Source organism: Lepidochelys kempii, chromosome 1 (genome assembly GCF_965140285.1).
Source record: "Lepidochelys kempii isolate rLepKem1 chromosome 1, rLepKem1.hap1, whole genome shotgun sequence".
Classification (NCBI taxonomy): domain Eukaryota; kingdom Metazoa; phylum Chordata; order Testudines; family Cheloniidae; genus Lepidochelys; species Lepidochelys kempii.
The window spans coordinates 353,945,115-353,963,745 of NC_136380.1; the positions used below are offsets into that span (position 1 = coordinate 353,945,115).

The 18,631-nt window shown below is 46.4% G+C and overlaps 1 protein-coding gene across 4 annotated transcripts in view; it reads right to left on the minus strand.

The window, feature by feature from the left end:
- The window catches only part of GOLGB1 (golgin B1), a 113,490-nt gene extending 95,521 nt beyond the window's left edge, over positions 1-17,969 (minus strand). For 3 of the 4 annotated variants that reach the window (XM_073329077.2, XM_073329078.2, XM_073329079.2), the window contains exons 1-4: positions 17,783-17,968; positions 4,324-4,420; positions 3,499-3,645; positions 2,829-2,984 (exon numbers count right to left, since the gene is read on the minus strand). In XM_073329077.2, the coding sequence (XP_073185178.2) occupies positions 2,829-2,984; positions 3,499-3,645; positions 4,324-4,420; positions 17,783-17,904 (522 nt within the window). In that variant the 5' untranslated portion in view covers positions 17,905-17,968. Of the gene's footprint in view, positions 1-2,828; positions 2,985-3,498; positions 3,646-4,323; positions 4,421-17,782 lie in introns of all 4 variants that reach the window. The other variant, XM_073329076.2, reaches the window with a different exon arrangement.
- Between the last annotated feature and the right edge of the window lie 662 nt (positions 17,970-18,631).

Consider the following 18,631-nt stretch of genomic DNA (forward strand, 5'->3'; position numbering starts at 1 on the left):
GATGGCTGCATAGCCATGACCAGAACTCCCCAGGCGTTCCAACAAGGCCACTGCACAGGCCATTGACCTGGCTGCCACTGCGCTGGTGCTGCGGTCTTGGTCACCCAGTCATAGATTCATACAAGATTAGGGTTGGAAGAGACCTCAGGAGGTCATCTAGTCCAATCCCCTGCTAAAAGCAGGGCCAACACCAACTAAATCATCCCAGCCAGAGCTTTGTCAAGCTAGACCTTAAAAACCTCTAAGGAAGGAGATTCCACTACCTCCCTAGATAACCCATTCCAGTGTCTCACCACCCTCCTAGTGAAATAGCGTTTCCTAATACCCAACCTAGACCTCCCCCACTGCAACTTGAGACCATTGCTTCTTGTTCTGTCATCTGCCACCACTGAGAACAGCTGAGCTCCATCCTCTTTGGAATCCCCCCCTCAGGTAGTTGAAAGCTGCTATTAAATCCCCTCCACACACACTCTACTCTTCTGCAGACTAAATAAGCCCAGTTCCCTCAGCCTCTCCTTGTAAGTCATGTGCCCCAGCCCCCTGATCATTTTTGTTGCCCTCCGCTCTCTCCAATTTGTCCACATCCTTTCTGTAGTGTGGGGCCCAAAACTGGACGCAATACTCCAGATGTGGCCTCACCAGTGCCAAATAGAGGGGAATAATCACTTCCCTCAATCTGCTGGCAATGTTCTCACTAATGCAGCCCAGTATGCCAGTTATGCCATTGGGTTCTAGATGAGGGGTTAAACCTTCCCTCAGTACCACAGGAACTGACTTCCGGAGTCCACGGAGGGGCTGTGGATACTTGGGTCTGCTTCGAGACGACGGATAATGGTGACTGGTGCCTAGTATGGTACTGGTAGCATGGAGACCAGTGTTGGTACTGGGGAGACCGGGGGTGGGACAGAGAATGCTCCCACAAGTAAGCAACCTGGATCAGCGACAAGACGGTGATCACGTAAGTATAAAAACTATTAACTCAGCAATAACAATAGCTATATTGTGGGCTAAAACTCCTGTACCTATGACCTCAGAACCTATTTAGATCAAGGTATAGTTATCTCAAAACAGGAAGCACTCCCAAATTACTGGCTGACATCTGGGTTCTACCAAGAAAAATTACTGTCTTCCACCCCTGAAACTATGATGCTTACATGTTTTTGTTTAATATCTTCATAAATGATCTGGAGGATGATGTGGATTGCACCTCAGCAAGTTTGCAGATGACACTAAACTGGGAGGAAAGGTAGATACGCCGAAAGGTAGGGATAGGATACAGAGGGACCTAGACAAATTGGAGGATTGGGCCAAAAGAAATATGTTGAGGTTCAACAAGGACAAGTGCAGAGTCCTGCACTTAGGACGGAAGAATCCCGCACTTAGGACGGAAGAATCCCATGCACCGCTACAAACTAGGGACTGAATGGCTCGGCAGCAGTTCTGCAGAAAAGGACCTATGGGTTACAGTGGACGAGAAGCTGGATATGAGTCAGTATGCCCTTGTTGCCAAGAAGGCCAATGGCATTTTGGGATGAATACGTAGGGGCATTGCCAGCAGATCGAGGGACGTGATCGTTCCCCTCTATTCAACATTGGTGAGGCCTCATCTGGAGTACTGTGTCCAGTTTGGGGCCCCACACTACAAGAAGGATGTGGAAAAATTGGAAAGAGTCCAGCGGAGGGCAACAAAAATGATTAGGGGACTGGAACACATGACTTATGAGGAGAGGCTGAGGGAACTGGGGATGTGTAGTCTACAGAAGAGAAGAATGACGGGGGATTTGATAGCTGCTTTCAACTACCTGAAAGGGGGTTCGAAAGGAGGATGGCTCTAGACTGTTCTCAGTGGTAGCAGGTGACAGAACAAGGAGTAATGGTCTCAAGTTGCAGTGGGGGAGATTTAGGTTGGATATTAGGAAAAACTTTTTCACTAGGAGGGTGGTGAAGCACTGGAATGCGTTACCTAGGGAGGTGATGGAATCTCCTTCCTTAGAAGTTTTTAAGGTCAGGCTTGACAAAGCCCTGGCTGGGATGATTTAATTAGGGATTGGTCCTGCTTTGAGCAGGGGGTTGGACTAGACCTCCTGAGGTCCCTTTCAACCCTGATATTCTATGTTGAATTTCCCACAATGAGATATGAAAAAACACATCGGCCTTTGTGGAGTTTCTACCTAACCCCTGTCAGCTAGGGGTTGGCTAATTTATCTCTATTTTTTATCCAGTCTAATGTAACTGTGGATATTCTTGTACACATGTCTATAATCCTTTATTAATCTTAAACATTTGGCCTCAATCTTGTGGCAACGAGTTCCATAAGCTAAATATGAGCTAGTAAAAATATACTTCTAATCAGTTTAAATGTATTGCCTTTCAATTTCATTGATGTCCCCTTGCTTTTGTCCAGAAGAATAGGCAATTCATGTAGAAATAGCAATAGGGCGCACATAAGGCATGCAAAGGGAAGCAGGCAGGTAAGTGGCTTGCAGAGATCACAGCTAACCCTCTGAGGGCATCCACACTATGAAGAAGCAGGCCAGACTCTGGCTCCCACAGAGTAGCCATATTCCTGTTGGAGTGTTTCTAATAGCAGGCACTGTGCCTCTAGGGTCAGGGTATTCAGAGAGAAAAGAGGTCATTTAAAAAGTGGATCATGAATAGCAGGAGACATCAGGAACTTAATTGCTCTCCAAAAGCAAGAATACTACAATCACAGGAACCTACCCCGAGAGGAAAGGGAACCTAGCAGCTCACTGGCGTATTCCAACATCTCTTAGCACCCAGATTCTCAGTACATGCTAGAGCTTTTCCTAAAGCCATATCTTTCCCACCTTCCTGTGATGCAGCTGCTCTTCTGGCAGGCTTTTTGCAGGCAACACTGACCCCTGCTCTGTCAGCTCTTCAATGCGTTTATTCAGAGCTACCAGCTTGGCTTTGGCCTGCAGCTTCAGCTTCTTCAACTTAGCATCTGCAGCCTCCCTCTCCTCCTGTGGAAGAAAAGATGCAAAGACTGTACTCAAGGTTCTATTGCACCATCCACAGGAAATTAATTTGCCCTGAAGCCGCCAGCTTGCAGTGTTAGGAATGTCAAACAGATTTAAGTGTCTCCGCATCAGAAAGGAGACCCCAAAGAAGCCAGAGACTGAACTCCACAGAAAACAGTAGTAGCAGCATCTCAGGGTATGTCTACATTGCAATTTAACGCCTTTTTGGCCCTTGCCAGCTGACTCCAGCTCACAGGGCTCAGGCTAAGGGGCTGGTTAATTGCAGTGTAGACATTTGGGCTTCCAGTGGAGCCCGGGCTCTAGGACCCTGCAACGTGGAAGTGTCCCAGAGCTCAGGCTCCAGCCAGAGCCCAAATGTCCACACTGTAATTAACTAGCTCCTTAGCCCAAGCCCCGTGAGTCCAAGTCAGCTGGTACGGGCCAGACCCGGATGTCAAATTGCAGTGTAGACATACCTTCAGCCTTACTCCCAGACCCCTTGTGGAAGGAATGGTACCTTGAGTTCAACTTCTTTCTGCTGGAGCTGGGCATCCTTCTCTCGGACCAAATCCTTCAGCTGGACAGCCAGCTGCTCTGTGTGGGCCAGACGCTCCAGTATACCCTTGGGCATCTCCTCCCTGCTCTCCATTCCTGGCTCCGACACCTAGAGAAGGTCAAACAGACACTCTGGAAAAAGTACCTCACTAAAACTAATTCCAAGACCACAGCATAGTGCCCAGAGGGAGACCCGCAACTCTGTTTTTATGTGTTACAGCCTAGCCTAAATGCAGCTCCTCACAAACTTTCCTCCTGATTTCAGCTGGCGAAGTCTAGTTCATTAGACTAAGTGGAAAGTTCCAGATACTCTCGAAGAATATTAAAAGGAGCATCTCTGCTGTAACAGGACATCAGCAAACTTGAAAGACTTTACACAGCAGAGATACCACTGCTCCCTATGCCATCCACTGCCCCTACAGCCAGAGTGCAACATGAGAGCAGGTCCCCATGTGATTCAGTAGTCCCATTCCTCTTATGGAGGATGGTCAGCTCTCCAAAACTCTTCCAAAAACCCCTAGCTCACTTCAACTCTAGCTCCTTTCCCAGCTCTCAAGTTGATCTCATAGGCTGAAGAGATCATACGGTTCTGCACTGCAGCAGCACTGACTGAAAGGAAGATGCCATAAATGCAAAGCGAGTGGCAGAGGTGAGGGCCACAAGTTGGGTGAGGTGCAAGGTGACAGGAATCAGGAGACAGTTATTCACAACACTCTAGTGCCTCGGATACCCTGAACCAGCTCTGAGCAGCAACAATGATAGTTCTGGAATGAGAGAGCATACTCACAGTGGCAGAGGACTCAACTTGTGCATCACTTCCATCCCCCGACAGCTCCTGCAGAACAGTGTTTGCTAACCCTGATAAGCGGCTCAGCATCTCAGGCCTGCAGCAAAACAACATAAAAAGAAAGACTTTAGGTAAGGGGCAAAAGAGCGAGGGAAAGGAAGTGCATCTCCCTACTGATCTCCAGTACCATGCAACAACGAACATTTCTTCCCTACTGATAAAGCAGATGCCAAAGTAAACCCCAAGAAGTAAATAACTTTTATGCTGTGGCTAAGAGGGGTAATTCAGACCCTGGCTGTATAAGCAGGGGAATACAGAGTAGGAGTAGGGAGGTATTCTTTCCAATGTATAAGTGAGACAAAAAATGAACTACAAGAATGATGCAATATCTGAAAAACCTGACTTACAGGAGAGACTAAAGAAGTGCAGAGTATGCCCATACTACAAGTGCTTCAGCTGCAGCACTGCTAGAAGCTGGCTACAGTGATCCACACATTCACGACCTCCAGGCTTGTGACCTACAGGAACGAAGCCATATACCCTGCACAAACTTCCACCTAGCACTAATATAGCAGCATACGCATTTAGTGACTGAAGTTGTTGAGAAAACATTACCGCAGTGCTCTGATCTTTACACGGACGCCTCCAGTAGGAACGGGTTAGTATCCCTATTCTCAGAGTGGCGAAATGACCGTGCTTCACTCTTCTAGCCTATAGAATATCCCGACCTTGCAACCATCTGTCTTTGAATAGGAAAAATGTCATGTGCATCATACTTTGGTTACAGGGCACGTTAGGCCGGCTTTCCTCACTATGTGTGAAGTGGGGGCCACTTTGGCAAAAACCTTCAATGTGAGAGCCACATGGGGTGGGGCTGAAGGTTTGGTGCATTGAGAGGTGGCCCAGAGTAGGGCAGAGGGTGGAGCGCAGGGGTGAGGGCTCTAGGGTGGAGCTGTGGATGACAGGTTTGGGGTGTGGAATGTGGGGATGAGGGCTGCGGGGGTGAGGGCCGGGGATGAGGGGTTCAATGTGCAGGAGGGGGCTCAGGGCTGGGGCAGAGGGTTGGGATGTGGGAGAGAGAGGAAGACTCTGGCTGGGGGCGCAGGATCTGGGGTGGGGCCAGGGATGAGGAGTTTGGGGTAAAGGCAGGCTGCCCCGGGGCTGGGGCCAGAGGACTCCCCCCAACCCTCTCCCTGCTAGCAGGCAGCACGGGAGCTTCGGGAGAAGGGGCCCTCTCTCCCCCCTGCCGGCAGGCAGCACGGGAGCTCTGGAGCCGGGGGAGAGGCCCACACCAGCCCTGCAAGCCCCAACTTACTCCCCTCCCCAGTTCCCACCCACCTCCTCTCTCCTCTCCAGATTACAAACAGGCATTATGGGGTCACAACCCCCTTGCTCTTCCCATACTGCTAAACTGAAGGGGAGCCCCAGGAAGTGGTGGCTGCAGTATGGATAAGGTTGAGACTGCTTCATTAGGCATCCACTGTAACAGGAGAAACATTATGGTAGGGCATATATTTGGGTGCTACAAACACAAAGACCTGGGATCGAACTCAGGTCTAGGCAAGTTTAAAGTCTTTTGAGTTCACTTTTAAAATATATTTAAATTCTCCCTGAAATCTCAGTACTTCTGTGACACCTACAAGTGAGTCCGTAATATTCACAATAGTCACTTACTCTTGATCTTTTTCAGTAATAAAAAAATGTACCTAGATGTCCCAACAAAGATCAGGGCCCTGTGGCACTAAGTGCAATGCAAACACATAGCAAAGCCAATAATTAACCCCAAATAGCTTTCAATCTAAAAAGGCAAAGTAGACAAATGGTGGAACAAAGGAAGTATCTGTTATTCCCATGTAACATATGAAGAACTGAGACACAGGGACCAAGTGCCTTGCCCAAGGTCACATAGGGAGTTTGCAGCTGAGCCAGGAACTGAACTTAGATTTCCAGAACCTCAGTCTAGTGCCTTAACCAGTATGAATGAATGAATGTTTAACTAAAACTACTAATACGTGCCTAAATTAAGGTTATGTCTACACTTAAAATGCTGCACTGCACCACTGTAGCACTTCAGTGTAGACACTCACTATAGCGATGGGAAGGGTTCTCCACCTCCCCAAAAGGCAGTAGTTAGGATGACAGAAGAATTCTTCTATTAACCTAACGCTGTCTACACTGGGGGTTATGTCAGCATAGCTATGTCTCTTATGAGTGTGGATTTCACACCCCTAAGAGCAGAGCTATGTTGATGTATGTTTTCAGCACAGACCAGCCCTGAGTCACAGTATAATTATGTTGGTTAATTATACTCCTCCTCCCACTGGTAGGCTCCTCACTTGCTTTATCCCAGTTTACATTTAGACTATCAGTTGTTTGGGGCAGGCGCAAGGGCAGTCTCTCCCTAGGTTTACCGTAAACTGCTCAGCATACTTCTGGGTACTTTATTATAATGAACAACATTTGAGAGATTCTTGTGGATGATGAGGTATTTCTTGTTGTTTAAACTGATCATCTTCCAGGATGGCAGATTTTAGAGTTCTCTGCTGCACTCTGTGGCAGAGAGCACATATAAGAGAAGCATTCCTTTGAGATCATTGGCCAAATTCTCCACTGGTATAATCAAGTCAATGTCAACATTTATGTCAACCATTAATTTAGATCCATACCTTCAAAGTAGATAACCGTGCCACAGAAACAGATGGCCACTGCAAAGAGGAAACATTTCTATCACCTAAAGTCTTCTGTTAACGTAGGGGTGAAGGAAAGGAGCAACTCACATGGTTTCTTATTATTGTCACATTATTACTGTATCAAAAGGCCTGATAATGCAGTTCTGGAAATACTTACTGAGTAAAGTGACCATATTTTCAAAAGAAATAAAAGGGACACTTATGGTAACATTTTTAGGGGGTTGAAATATACAAAAGACAAAGTAAATTTAAAAAAAAATTCTTATGGTGTCACTACTGCCAGCTTCTTAGTCAGCGATAAAGGCATGTGTCTTGGACTGGAGGATTTTAACATGGGATAAAATTTTCAAACGTGCTTAAGTAACTTAAGACCTAAATCCAATGGGACCAAACATTTTTCTTCACTCCAAACATTGTTCAAACTGAACACTCCTTTCACTGGACTATTTTTCCCCGACAAACACTCAGCAAATTCTACTCAGTGCAGCAATTCATTTTTATCAATGAACCCTAACAATGGAATTGGTTCATTACTAGATAAAAATTGCAGCGTGACAGTGCATCCCATATTCTTCATAGAAATATTATTATATGATTATGGCATAACTATGATGTATTTTATACAGGATAGGTCATGTGAGATATCATTGAAAAGGTTATGATTTACTGAATATTATTATCTTATTTGTATGCATGTACTATTTTTGTATCTGAAGTTAGGAATGCTGACTGTGTATCTGTATTTCATGTAGTTACTCCAGGGCAACGCCCACTAGGCAAAAGCCTGTCAGTCTAGATAGCTGGCTGGGAAGGGCCCATTCAAGTCAATGGACCATTAGGGAGAACAATAAGTCTTAGAAGAAGAAAAGAAGTACGTGTGGCACCTTAGAGACTAACAAATTTATTTCAGCATAAGCTTTCGTGAGCTACATCCGATGAAGTGAGCTGTAGCTCACGAAAGCTTATGCTCAAATAAATTTATTAGTTTCTAAGGTGCCACAAATACTCCTTTTCTTTTTGGGGATACAGACTAACACGGCTGCTACTCTGAAACCTGTCTTAGAAGAAGCTAATCTCCCACCGGGGAGCCTTCCTGAGGATGCTACAAACAACCTCCAAGTCATGGCTGCTATGAGACTACAGATCACCTGGTACTGGACTCCAGTACTTGGAATACCAGTGTTTTTCCACTGAAAGATGTGGGAACCAAGCTTGGAGACAAAGGGTTCTCGCCATAAGCAAACGCTATTTAAGGCAGGCAGTGACATCATCGTGGTTCTTCACTGCCTCCCCGTCCAAAGGAGACTCTTGAAAACATCTGAGGAACAAGGACTGGACTGGACTGGGGGGGGGGGGGGGGGGGGAGTGCTGGACCCAGGTTAAAAGGAAATTTTAGCCTGTGAAAGGAACACCTGAGGTTTTTAAGCTGCAAGCTGAACTTGCTTGCCTCTTAAGAGCCTGCAGCCTGCTTGAATCAACAATTAGGGTGAGACTTTGCTACTTATATCCAATCTCTTTAGTATATTAAGCTTAGATTGCATTTTTGTTTATTTGCAAGGTAATCTGCTATTCCTTATAATCACTTAAAATCTATCTTTTGTAGTTAATTTTTTTGTTTCATCACAAACCAGTGTGTGGGAGTCATAACTTGGGACAAAAAGCTGTTGTATATGCCCTCTCCACATTGAGGGAGGGGGCAAATTTCATGAGCTTATGCTGTACATATCTCTGTGCAGTGCAAGACAGTATAATTTTGGGTTTACACCCCAGAAGGGGGTGTGCTCTTGAGCAGCTGGGCAATTCCTTAGTCCCATGCAGAGCTGATCACAGCAGCCTGTAAGTACAGCAGCTGGGTGTGTCCCCTACCTGTGTGAATGCTAGTGAAAGAGCAAGCTTGGAGAACGTGGCAATTTATCACAGCAGCGCAGGGTGAGAGGGACCCCAGGCTGGTGGGTCGGGGGGCTCAGTGGTACCCCAGTTCCAGGTGGCACCCGTCACAGGTAACATTGTCAATAGTACTGCAAAAAAGGCACAAGTGTTCAATATATATTTCTGCTTGGTATCTGCAGAAAAATATTTAATCATATATGATGCAGAAACACTTTCTATTCCAATAATAACTTGGGAAGATGTTAAACAGCAGCTACTAAAGCTAGACATTTTTAGATCTGCAGGTCCAGATAACTGGCATCCAAGAATTTTTAAAAAGCTGGCCGAGGTGCTATATTTTCAATAACACTTGGAACGCAGGGGAAGTTTTAGAAGACTGGAAGAAAACTAGAGATGCTCCAATAGTTAAAGAGGCTAAACAGGATGACCTGAGTGATTGATTATATGTCTGTAAGCCGGACATCAATCCCAGACAAAATAATGGAACAGCTAATACAAGACTTGATTACATAAGAATTAAAGGAGTGTTATATAATTAATGCCAATCATCACAGGTTTATGGAAAATAGATGCTGTCAAACTTGAGTTTTTTTCTATGAGATTACAAGTTTGGTTGATAAAAGGTAGAGTGTTGATATAACACTTAGACTTCAGTAAGACTGACATGGTACTGCTTGATATTTCTATGAAGAAACTAAAACCATACAAAATTAACATGGCTTATATTATACATATTACAGACTGGCTGACATGTCCCCAAATGTAACTGTAAATGGGGAATCATCAATGAGAGAGTGTGTTTCTAGTGTGGTCCCGCATGGATTGATTCTTGGCCCTACACCAGAGCCGTAACCAGGGCAGGGTGAGTAGGACAGTCGCCCAAGACGCAAAGGCTCGGAGGTGGGAAAATGATGAAAACATGGCAGGGGGTGCAAATATGCTTGCTCGCCCTGGGCACTAAAATGCTTAGAAGGGCTCTGCCCTTCACTATTTAACATTTTGATCAGTGACCTGGAAGAAAACAAAGTCATCACTGATAAAGTTTGCAGAGGACACAAAGATTGATGGAGTGGTAAATAAAGAAGAGGACAGGTTGCTGATACAGACCAGTGCAGATCACTTGGTAAACAATGTAAGTTTTAATAACAGCCAAAAGTAAATGTATTCATCTAGGAAAAAAGAACGTAGGCTATACTTACAGGATGAGTGACTCTAACCTGGGAATCAGTAACTCTGAAAAAGATTTGGGGGTCCTGGTGAATAATCAGCTGAACATGAGTTCCCAGTGCAATGCTGTGGCCAAAACATGAGTGTTATCAGATAGCTGCATTACCTGCTATTAAATCTCTTTGACAGAAGACTGATATTCTTGTTTCATGACTGTGATAACTTGGAAACCACAAACCAAGAGAAATCTCATGGCTGGTGAATCTTGCCCACATGCTCAGGGTTCAGCTGATCGCCATATTTGTGGTACGGAGGGAATTTTCCTCTGGGGCAGATTGGAAGAGGCCCTGGGGGGTTTTCACCTTCCTCTGTAGCATGGGGCATTGGTCACTTGCTGGAGGATTCTCTTTAAACCATGATTTGAGGACTTCAATAGCTCAGACATAGGTGAGAGGTTTATTGCAGGAGTGGGTGGGTAAGATTCTGTGGCCTGCATTGTGCAGGAGGTCAGACTAGATGATCATAATGGTCCCTTCTGACCTTAATATCTATGAGAACTTTTTTTTACAAAATAGAATTAAGCTGCTTTGAGAATGTCTGTGGTTCTGGAAAGATTTAGCAAGCAGAGAACTGAGATACTGGAGAGCAATATGGAGGGTGGGAGGAAGCATTTAGGTACCATATTTGAAAGGAAAGGAAATACTTGAGATGATAGAACACCTTTGGTATTCCAGTAGAATAGAATCATAGAAGATTAGGGTTGGAAGAGACCTCAGGAGGTCATCTAGTCCAAACCCCTGCTTAAAGCAGGACCAACCCCAACTAAATCATCCCAGCCAGGGCTTTCTCAAGCTGGGCCTTAAAAACCTCTAAGGATGGAGATTCCACCACCTCCCTAGGTAATCCATTCCAGTCCTTCACCACCCTCCTAGTGCAATAGTTTTTCCTAATACCCAACCTAGACCTCTCCCGCTGCAACTTGAGCCCATTGCTTCTTGTTCTGTCCTCTGCCACCACTGAGAACAGCCAAGCTCCATCCTCTTTGGAACCCCCCTTCAGGTAGTGGAAGGCTGCTATCAAATCCCCACACATACACTCTTCTCTTCTGCAGACTAAATAAGCCCAGTTCCCTCAGCCTCTCCTCATAAGTCATGTGCCCCAGACCCCAAATCATTTTTGTTGCCCTCCACTAGACTCTCTCCAATTTGTCCACATCCTTTCTGTAGTGGGGGGCCCCAAAACTGGACAATACTCCAGATGTGACCTCACCAGTGCCAAATAGAGGGGAATAATCACTTCCCTCGATCTGCTGGCAATGCTCCTGCTAATGCAGCCCAATATGTTGTTAGCCTTCTTGGCAACAAGGGCACACATCCAGCTTCTAACCCACTGTAATCCCCAGGTCCTTTTCTGCAGAACTGCCGCTTAGCCAGTTGGTCCCCAGCCTGTAGCAGTGCATGGGATTCTTCTGTCCTAGGTGCAGGACTCTGCACTTGTCCTTGTTGAACCTCATCAGATTTCTTTTGGTCCAAACCTCCAATTTGTCTAGATCACTCTGAACCCTATCCCTACCCTCCAGCTTATCTTCCGCTCCCCGCAGCTTAGTATCATGCACCCTCAGCAAGTTGGTGGAATCCATCCCATCATCCAGATCTATTAATGAAGATTTTGAACAAAACTGGCTCCAGGACCAACCCCTGGGGCACTCCACTTGATACCGGCTGCCAACTAGACATTGAGCCGTTGATCACTACCCATTGAGCCTGACGATCTAGCCAGGTTTCTATCCACCTTATAGTCATAGAATATCAGGGTTGGAAGGGACCCCTGAAGGTCATCTAGTCCAACCCCCTGCTCGAAGCAGGACCAATTCCCAGTTAAATCATCCCAGCCAGGGCTTTGTCAAGCCTGACCTTAAAAACTTCTAAGGAAGGAGATTCCACCACCTCCCTACGTAACGCCTTCCAGTGTTTCACCACCCTCCTAGTGAAAAAGTTTTTCCTAATATCCAATCTAAACCTCCCCCACTGCAACTTGAGACCATTACTCCTCGTTCTGTCATCTGCTACCATTGAGAACAGTCTAGAGCCATCCTCTTTGGAACCCCCTTTCAGGTAGTTGAAAGCAGCTATCAAATCCCCCCTCATTCTTCTCTTCTGCAGGCTAAACAATCCCAGCTCCCTCAGCCTCTCCTCATAACTCATGTGTTCTAGACCCCTAATAATTTTTGTTGCCCTTCGCTGGACTATCTCCAATTTATCCACATCCTTCTTGTAGTGTGGGGCCCAAAACTGGACACAGTACTCCTGATGAGGCCTCACCAATGTCGAATAGAGGGGAACGATCACGTCCCTCGATCTGCTCGCTATGCCCCTACTTATACATCCCAAAATGCCATTGGCCTTCTTGGCAACAAGGGCACACTGCTGACTCATATCCAGCTTCTCGGCCACTGTAACCCCTAGGTCCTTTTCCGCAGAACTGCTGCCTAGCCATTCGGTCCCTAGTCTGTAGCGGTGCATTGGATTCTTCCATCCTAAGTGCAGGACCCTGCACTTATCCTTATTGAACCTCATCAGATTTCTTTTGGCCCAATCCTCCAATTTGTCTAGGTCCTTCTGTATCCTATCCCTCCCCTCCAGCGTATCTACCACTCCTCCCAGTTTAGTATCATCCGCAAATTTGCTGAGAGTGCAATCCACACCATCCTCCAGATCATTTATGAAGATATTGAATAAAACCGGCCCCAGGACCGACCCCTGGGGCACTCCACTTGATACCGGCTGCCAACTAGACATGGAGCCATTGATCACTACCCGTTGAGCCCGACAATCTAGCCAGCTTTCTACCCACCTTATAGTGCATTCATCCAGCCCATACTTCCTTAACTTGCTGAAAGAATACTGTGGGAGACCGTGTCAAAAGCTTTGCTAAAGTCAAGAAACAATACATCCACTGCTTTCCCTTCATCCACAGAACCAGTAATCTCATCATAAAAGGCGATTAGATTAGTCAGGCATGACCTTCCCTTGGTGAATCCATGCTGGCTGTTCCTGATCACTTTCCTCTCATGCAAGTGCTTCAGGATTGATTCTTTGAGGACCTGCTCCATGATTTTTCCCAGGGACTGAGGTGAGGCTGACTGGCCTGTAGTTCCCTGGATCCTCCTTCTTCCCTTTTTTAAAATTGGCACTACATTAGCCTTTTTCCAGGCATCCGGGATTTCCCCCGTTCGCCACGAGTTTTCAAAGATAATGGCCAATGGCTCTGCAATCACAGCCGCCAATTCCTTCAGCACTCTCGGATGCAACTCGTCCGGCCCCATGGACTTGTGCACGTCCAGCTTTTCTAAATAGTCCCTAACCACCTCTATCTCCACAGAGGGCTGGCCATCTCTTCCCCATTTTGTGATGCCCAGCGCAGCAGTCTGGGAGCTGACCTTGTTAGTGAAAACAGAGGCAAAGAAAGCATTGAGTACATTAGCTTTTTCCACATCCTCTGTCACTAGGTTGCCTCCCTCATTCAGTAAGGGGCCCACACTTTCCTTGGCTTTCTTCTTGTTGCCAACATACCTGAAGAAACCCTTCTTGTTACTCCATTAATCCAATCATACTTTTTAAAGTTGCTGGCAAGAATACTGTGGGAGACTATATCAAAAGCTTTGCTAAAGTCAAGATATAGCATGCCCACTGCTCTCCCCATATCCACAGAGCTAGTTATCTCATCATAGAAGGCAATCAGGTTGGTCAGGCATGACTTGCCCTTGGTGAATCCATGTTGACTGTTCCTGATCACCTTCTTCTCCTACAAGTGCTTCAAAAATAGAGTGTAGTGTTTTAATTTAATCTGTTAAATAGAAGAAGGGAATGGAGAGAACAGGAACTCTCTCACACACTTTCAAAGTGGAAGTTACTGAGAACTTAAGGAGGTGGGTAAGTTTTGAGTTAGATTCACAGAAAAAGTAACAATCATTGCTTAATAAATTGATAGCTGGAAGAAATTCAGATACAATGCCCTCACATGCACTGGATTTGGTGCATATTTTTAATGGAGGGCAAGGTGCTAGTTTATCTCAAATGCATAGTAGTTAGGCCTTTGCTTGAGATTACTGGTATTACAGAAGCACCTAGAGGCCTCAATATGCAAGATGCTGCACAGATGTGAAGTAGAAGGATTTGCACAAAAACTAAGTTTATTATCTAGGTTTAAGGCAAGACACAATAGGTGGATGATACAAACAGACTGAAGGAAGGAAGGAGAAGGAAGGAAGATAGGGCAACTGTGAAACAATCAAGTTACAGTTTCTTAGATTCATAGATTCCAAGGCCAAAAGGGACCATTGTGATCGTCTTGTCAGACTTCCTGCATAACACAGGCCAGAGAACTTCCCCAAAATATTTGCTAGAGCATGTGTTTTAGACAAACATCCAATTATAATTTTTAAATTGTCAGTGATGGATAATCCACTCCAACTCTTGGTAAATTGTTCCAATGGTTAATTACTCTCATCATTAAAAATTTACACCTTATTTCCAGTCTCAGTGTGTCTAGCTTCAACTTCCAGCTATAGGATCGTGTTATACCATTCTCTGCTAAACTGAAGACCCCCATTATTAAATATTTGTTGCCCAAGTAGACACTTACAGACTATAAGCAAGTTACCCCTTAATCTTCTCTTTGTTAAGCTAAACAGATTGAGCTCTTTGAATCTATCACTATAAGGCATGTTTTCTAATCCTTTAAACATTTTTGTGGCTCTTCTCTAACCCCTCTCCTATATATCAACATCCTTCTTGAATTGTGGGCACCAGAACTGCACACAGCATTCCAGCAGTTATGCCAGTGCCAAATACAGAGGTAAAATAACCGCTCTATACTCCTACTAAAGAGTCTCCTGTTTATGCATCTGAGGATTGCATTAGCCCTTTTGACCACAACATTGCAGTGGGAGGTCATGTTCAGTTGATTATCCACCATGACACCATAATGTTTTTCAGCCACTGCTTTCCAGGAGAGAGTCCCCCATCCTGTAAGTGTGGCCTACATTCTGTTCTTGTATCAGATATCAGAGGGCTAGCCGTGTTAGTCTGGATCTGTAAAAGCAGCAACGAGTCCTGTGGCACCTTATAGACTAACAGACGTATTGGAGCATAAGCTTATACATTTGTTAGTCTATAAGTGTAAGTGTAAATCTATAGGGTGCCACAGGACGCTTTGCCATTCTGTTCTTAGACGTACACATTTACATTTAGCTGTATTAAAACGCATATTGTTTGCTTACTTCCAGTTTTCCAAGCAAGCTAGATCGCGTTGAATCAGTCCTCTTCATTATTTACCACTCCCCTAATTTGTGTCATCTGCAAACTTTTAATCAGAGATGATTTTATGTTTTCTTCCAACTCACTGATAAAAATGTTTAAAAGCACAAGGCCAAGAACCGATCCACATGGGACCCCACTCAGAACACAACTGCTTGATAATAATTCTCCATCTACAATTACATTTTGAGACCTATCAGTTAGTCAGTTTTTAATCCATTTAACGTGTGCCATGTTAATTTTATCATTCTATTTTTTTCTAATCAAAATATTGTGCAGTATCAAGTCAAGGTTGAACAGTAGTTGCAGCTCACCATCTACCTAGCCAGTGTGATCTCATGATTGCCCTGTCAATAACATGCTCTTTTTGGGTAAGATTATGAGAAGTGATGGGAAGGTAACTCTTACATTATCTGGAGCCCTCAGATTTCCTTGACCTGCCTCAATACAAAGTCCAGCTTAGGTTCAATATTGAAACTGCACTTGTCCCACTGGCTGAAATTCTCCTCTTATGATGGGCAAAGGTTAGGTGTCCCCAATAAGCCTGCAAGGCCCATAGGTAGTCTTTGATATGTTGAAAGCTGATACCAGGGCGCTGTGTGGAATCCAGTAGGATTTCAGGCTAAGAACTGATTTAACAATATGAGAGCAGATGCCTTTGAGGATTAGATTGTTGAGAAGAGTTTTTCATATTACTTCCTTCTTCCTATCAGCATCGCCTCACATCTTTTGTCCGGGTTCAACATTTCAGGCTTTATCATTTCAAAGGAAGGCAGCATGCACTTTGGGGAGGGGGGGGGGAGAAGAGGGTAACTACATTCTTGTAAATGATAGGTGCAAAGCTGATCCCTGTGTCTGGGGTTGGTGAGTGCAGCAAATGGTGAAGGATCAGAAAAGACCCCAAAAAAATTCTTCCTCTGGAACTAAATTGTCTGAATTGCTTCTAATTAGAGCACTTGCAGCTTCAACTGAACAAACACAGCAGGAGATTTTAGTTAGATTAAATTCAACTGTACTGGAATTATAGTAATTTCAAAATGCAATTTGGCTGCTAGAAAATCTCTCTCTAAACTCTGAGGTCAAAGGTTCTCAGACTTTATCATAGAATCATAGAATATCAGGGTTGGAAGGGACCCCAGAAGGTCATCTAGTCCAACCCCCTGCTCGAAGCAGGACCAATTCCCAGTTAAATCATCCCAGCCAGGGCTTTGTCAAGCCTGACCTTAAAAACCTCTAAGGAAGGAGATTCCACCACCTCCCTACGTAACGCCTTCCAGTGTTTCACCACCCTCCTAGTGAAAAAGTTTTTCCTAATATCCAATCTAAACCTCCCCCACTGCAACTTGAGACCATTACTCCTCGTTCTGTCATCTGCTACCATTGAGAACAGTCTAGAGCCATCCTCTTTGGAACCCCCTTTCAGGTAGTTGAAAGCAGCTATCAAATCCCCCCTCATTCTTCTCTTCTGCAGGCTAAACAATCCCAGCTCCCTCAGCCTCTCCTCATAACTCATGTGTTCCAGTCCCCTAATCATTTTTGTTGCCCTTCGCTGGACTCTCTCCAATTTATCCACATCCTTCTTGAAGTGTGGGGCCCAAAACTGGACACAGTACTCCAGATGAGGCCTCACCAATGTCGAATAGAGGGGAACGATCACGTCCCTCGATCTGCTCGCTATGCCCCTACTTATACATCCCAAAATGCCATTGGCCTTCTTGGCAACAAGGGCACACTGCTGACTCATATCCAGCTTCTCGTCCACTGTCACCCCTAGGTCCTTTTCCGCAGAACTGCTGCCTAGCCATTCGGCCCCTAGTCTGTAGCGGTGCATGGGATTCTTCCGTCCTAAGTGCAGGACCCTGCACTTATCCTTATTGAACCTCATCAGATTTCTTTTGGCCCAATCCTCCAATTTGTCTAGGTCCTTCTGTATCCTATCCCTACCCTCCAGCGTATCTACCACTCCTCCCAGTTTAGTATCAAGCAGGTACCACAGTTCAGTATCACAGTTTAGTATCATAGCAGGTACCACAGTTTAATAGACTACTTGTGACTCAACACTTCCCTTCCCATTCACGATTTTATAACATCTACAGCAATTGTTTACACAGTGACAGTAAAAAAAAATGTGTGATTTAAAAGTGGGGTTTAGATTAGCTTTTTTCAATAAAAGCAAAAAAAATTTCCTACATTTGCTCTTCCTTTCAATCCTCATGACCTATGCCAAACTTTGGTACTCTTTCTTTCTTACTCTTTCCCCCCACACCGTTCAAACACTTTTCCTTGCTACTCAGTTCCCTTCCCCCTTGCAGACGGTCAGTTTGCGTCGCTGAAAGCCGCTCCTGTTTCTTCTCCTAGGTAGCAGTGAGCCCGCGGCTCCTCCTCTCCAGCTACCTTTTTACACGCCTCCAGGCTCTTCCCTGCCGCGAAGCGAGAAGCAGCAGTGCCCCGGGATCAGGCAGCGCCCCGCGGAGGCTCAGAGAACCGGAAACACGGAGAGACGGAACAAAGGTCATTATTTCAGCAGTGACCCAAAGCTGCTTGGGGAAATGGTTCCTATTGGGCAGAGCCGCCCCCCCACCCCCCTCGGCCGGCCGGCGGGGGCCCGGGGCAGAGCCGCCCCCCCACCCCCCTCGGCCGGCCGGCGGGGGCCCGGGGCAGAGCCGCCCCCCCACCCCCCTCGGCCGGCCGGCGGGGGCCCGGGGCAGAGCCGCCCCCCCACCCCCCTCGGCCGGCCGGCGGGGGCCCGGGGCAGAGCCGCCCCCCCACCCCCCTCGGCCGGCCGGCGGGGGCCCGGGGCAGAGCCGCCCCCCCACCCCCCTCGGCCGGCCGGCGGGGGCCCGGGGCAGGCTCCTCTCACTGGCGGTCCGTGCAGGCCTCGGGGCCCGCCTAAGGTCGGACTCTCTGCTCAGGGCCCCGCCCGCCCTTACCCCAAGCCCAGCCCCCGCTCACCTGCGCCGGGAGCCCGGTCTCCCCCGCGTTCACCCAACTCCGGTAGCGCCCCCGGTTCCGACCTTAGCTGCCAAGCGCCGCCCCCGGCCACATCAGCACCGGAACACACCCCAGCGACTTCCGGCTTCACCTCCCCTCCCGCCTCCGAATTGGACTAGCCGGTCACCGGCGCGGAGCGACGGACACAGCCACCTGCCAATCACAATGAGGAGTTTGAGACGTTGCTAGGGTTACAGTCACACGAGGCATGAAATCGCCAATCACAAGAGGGATTGAGGGGATCCGCCCAAT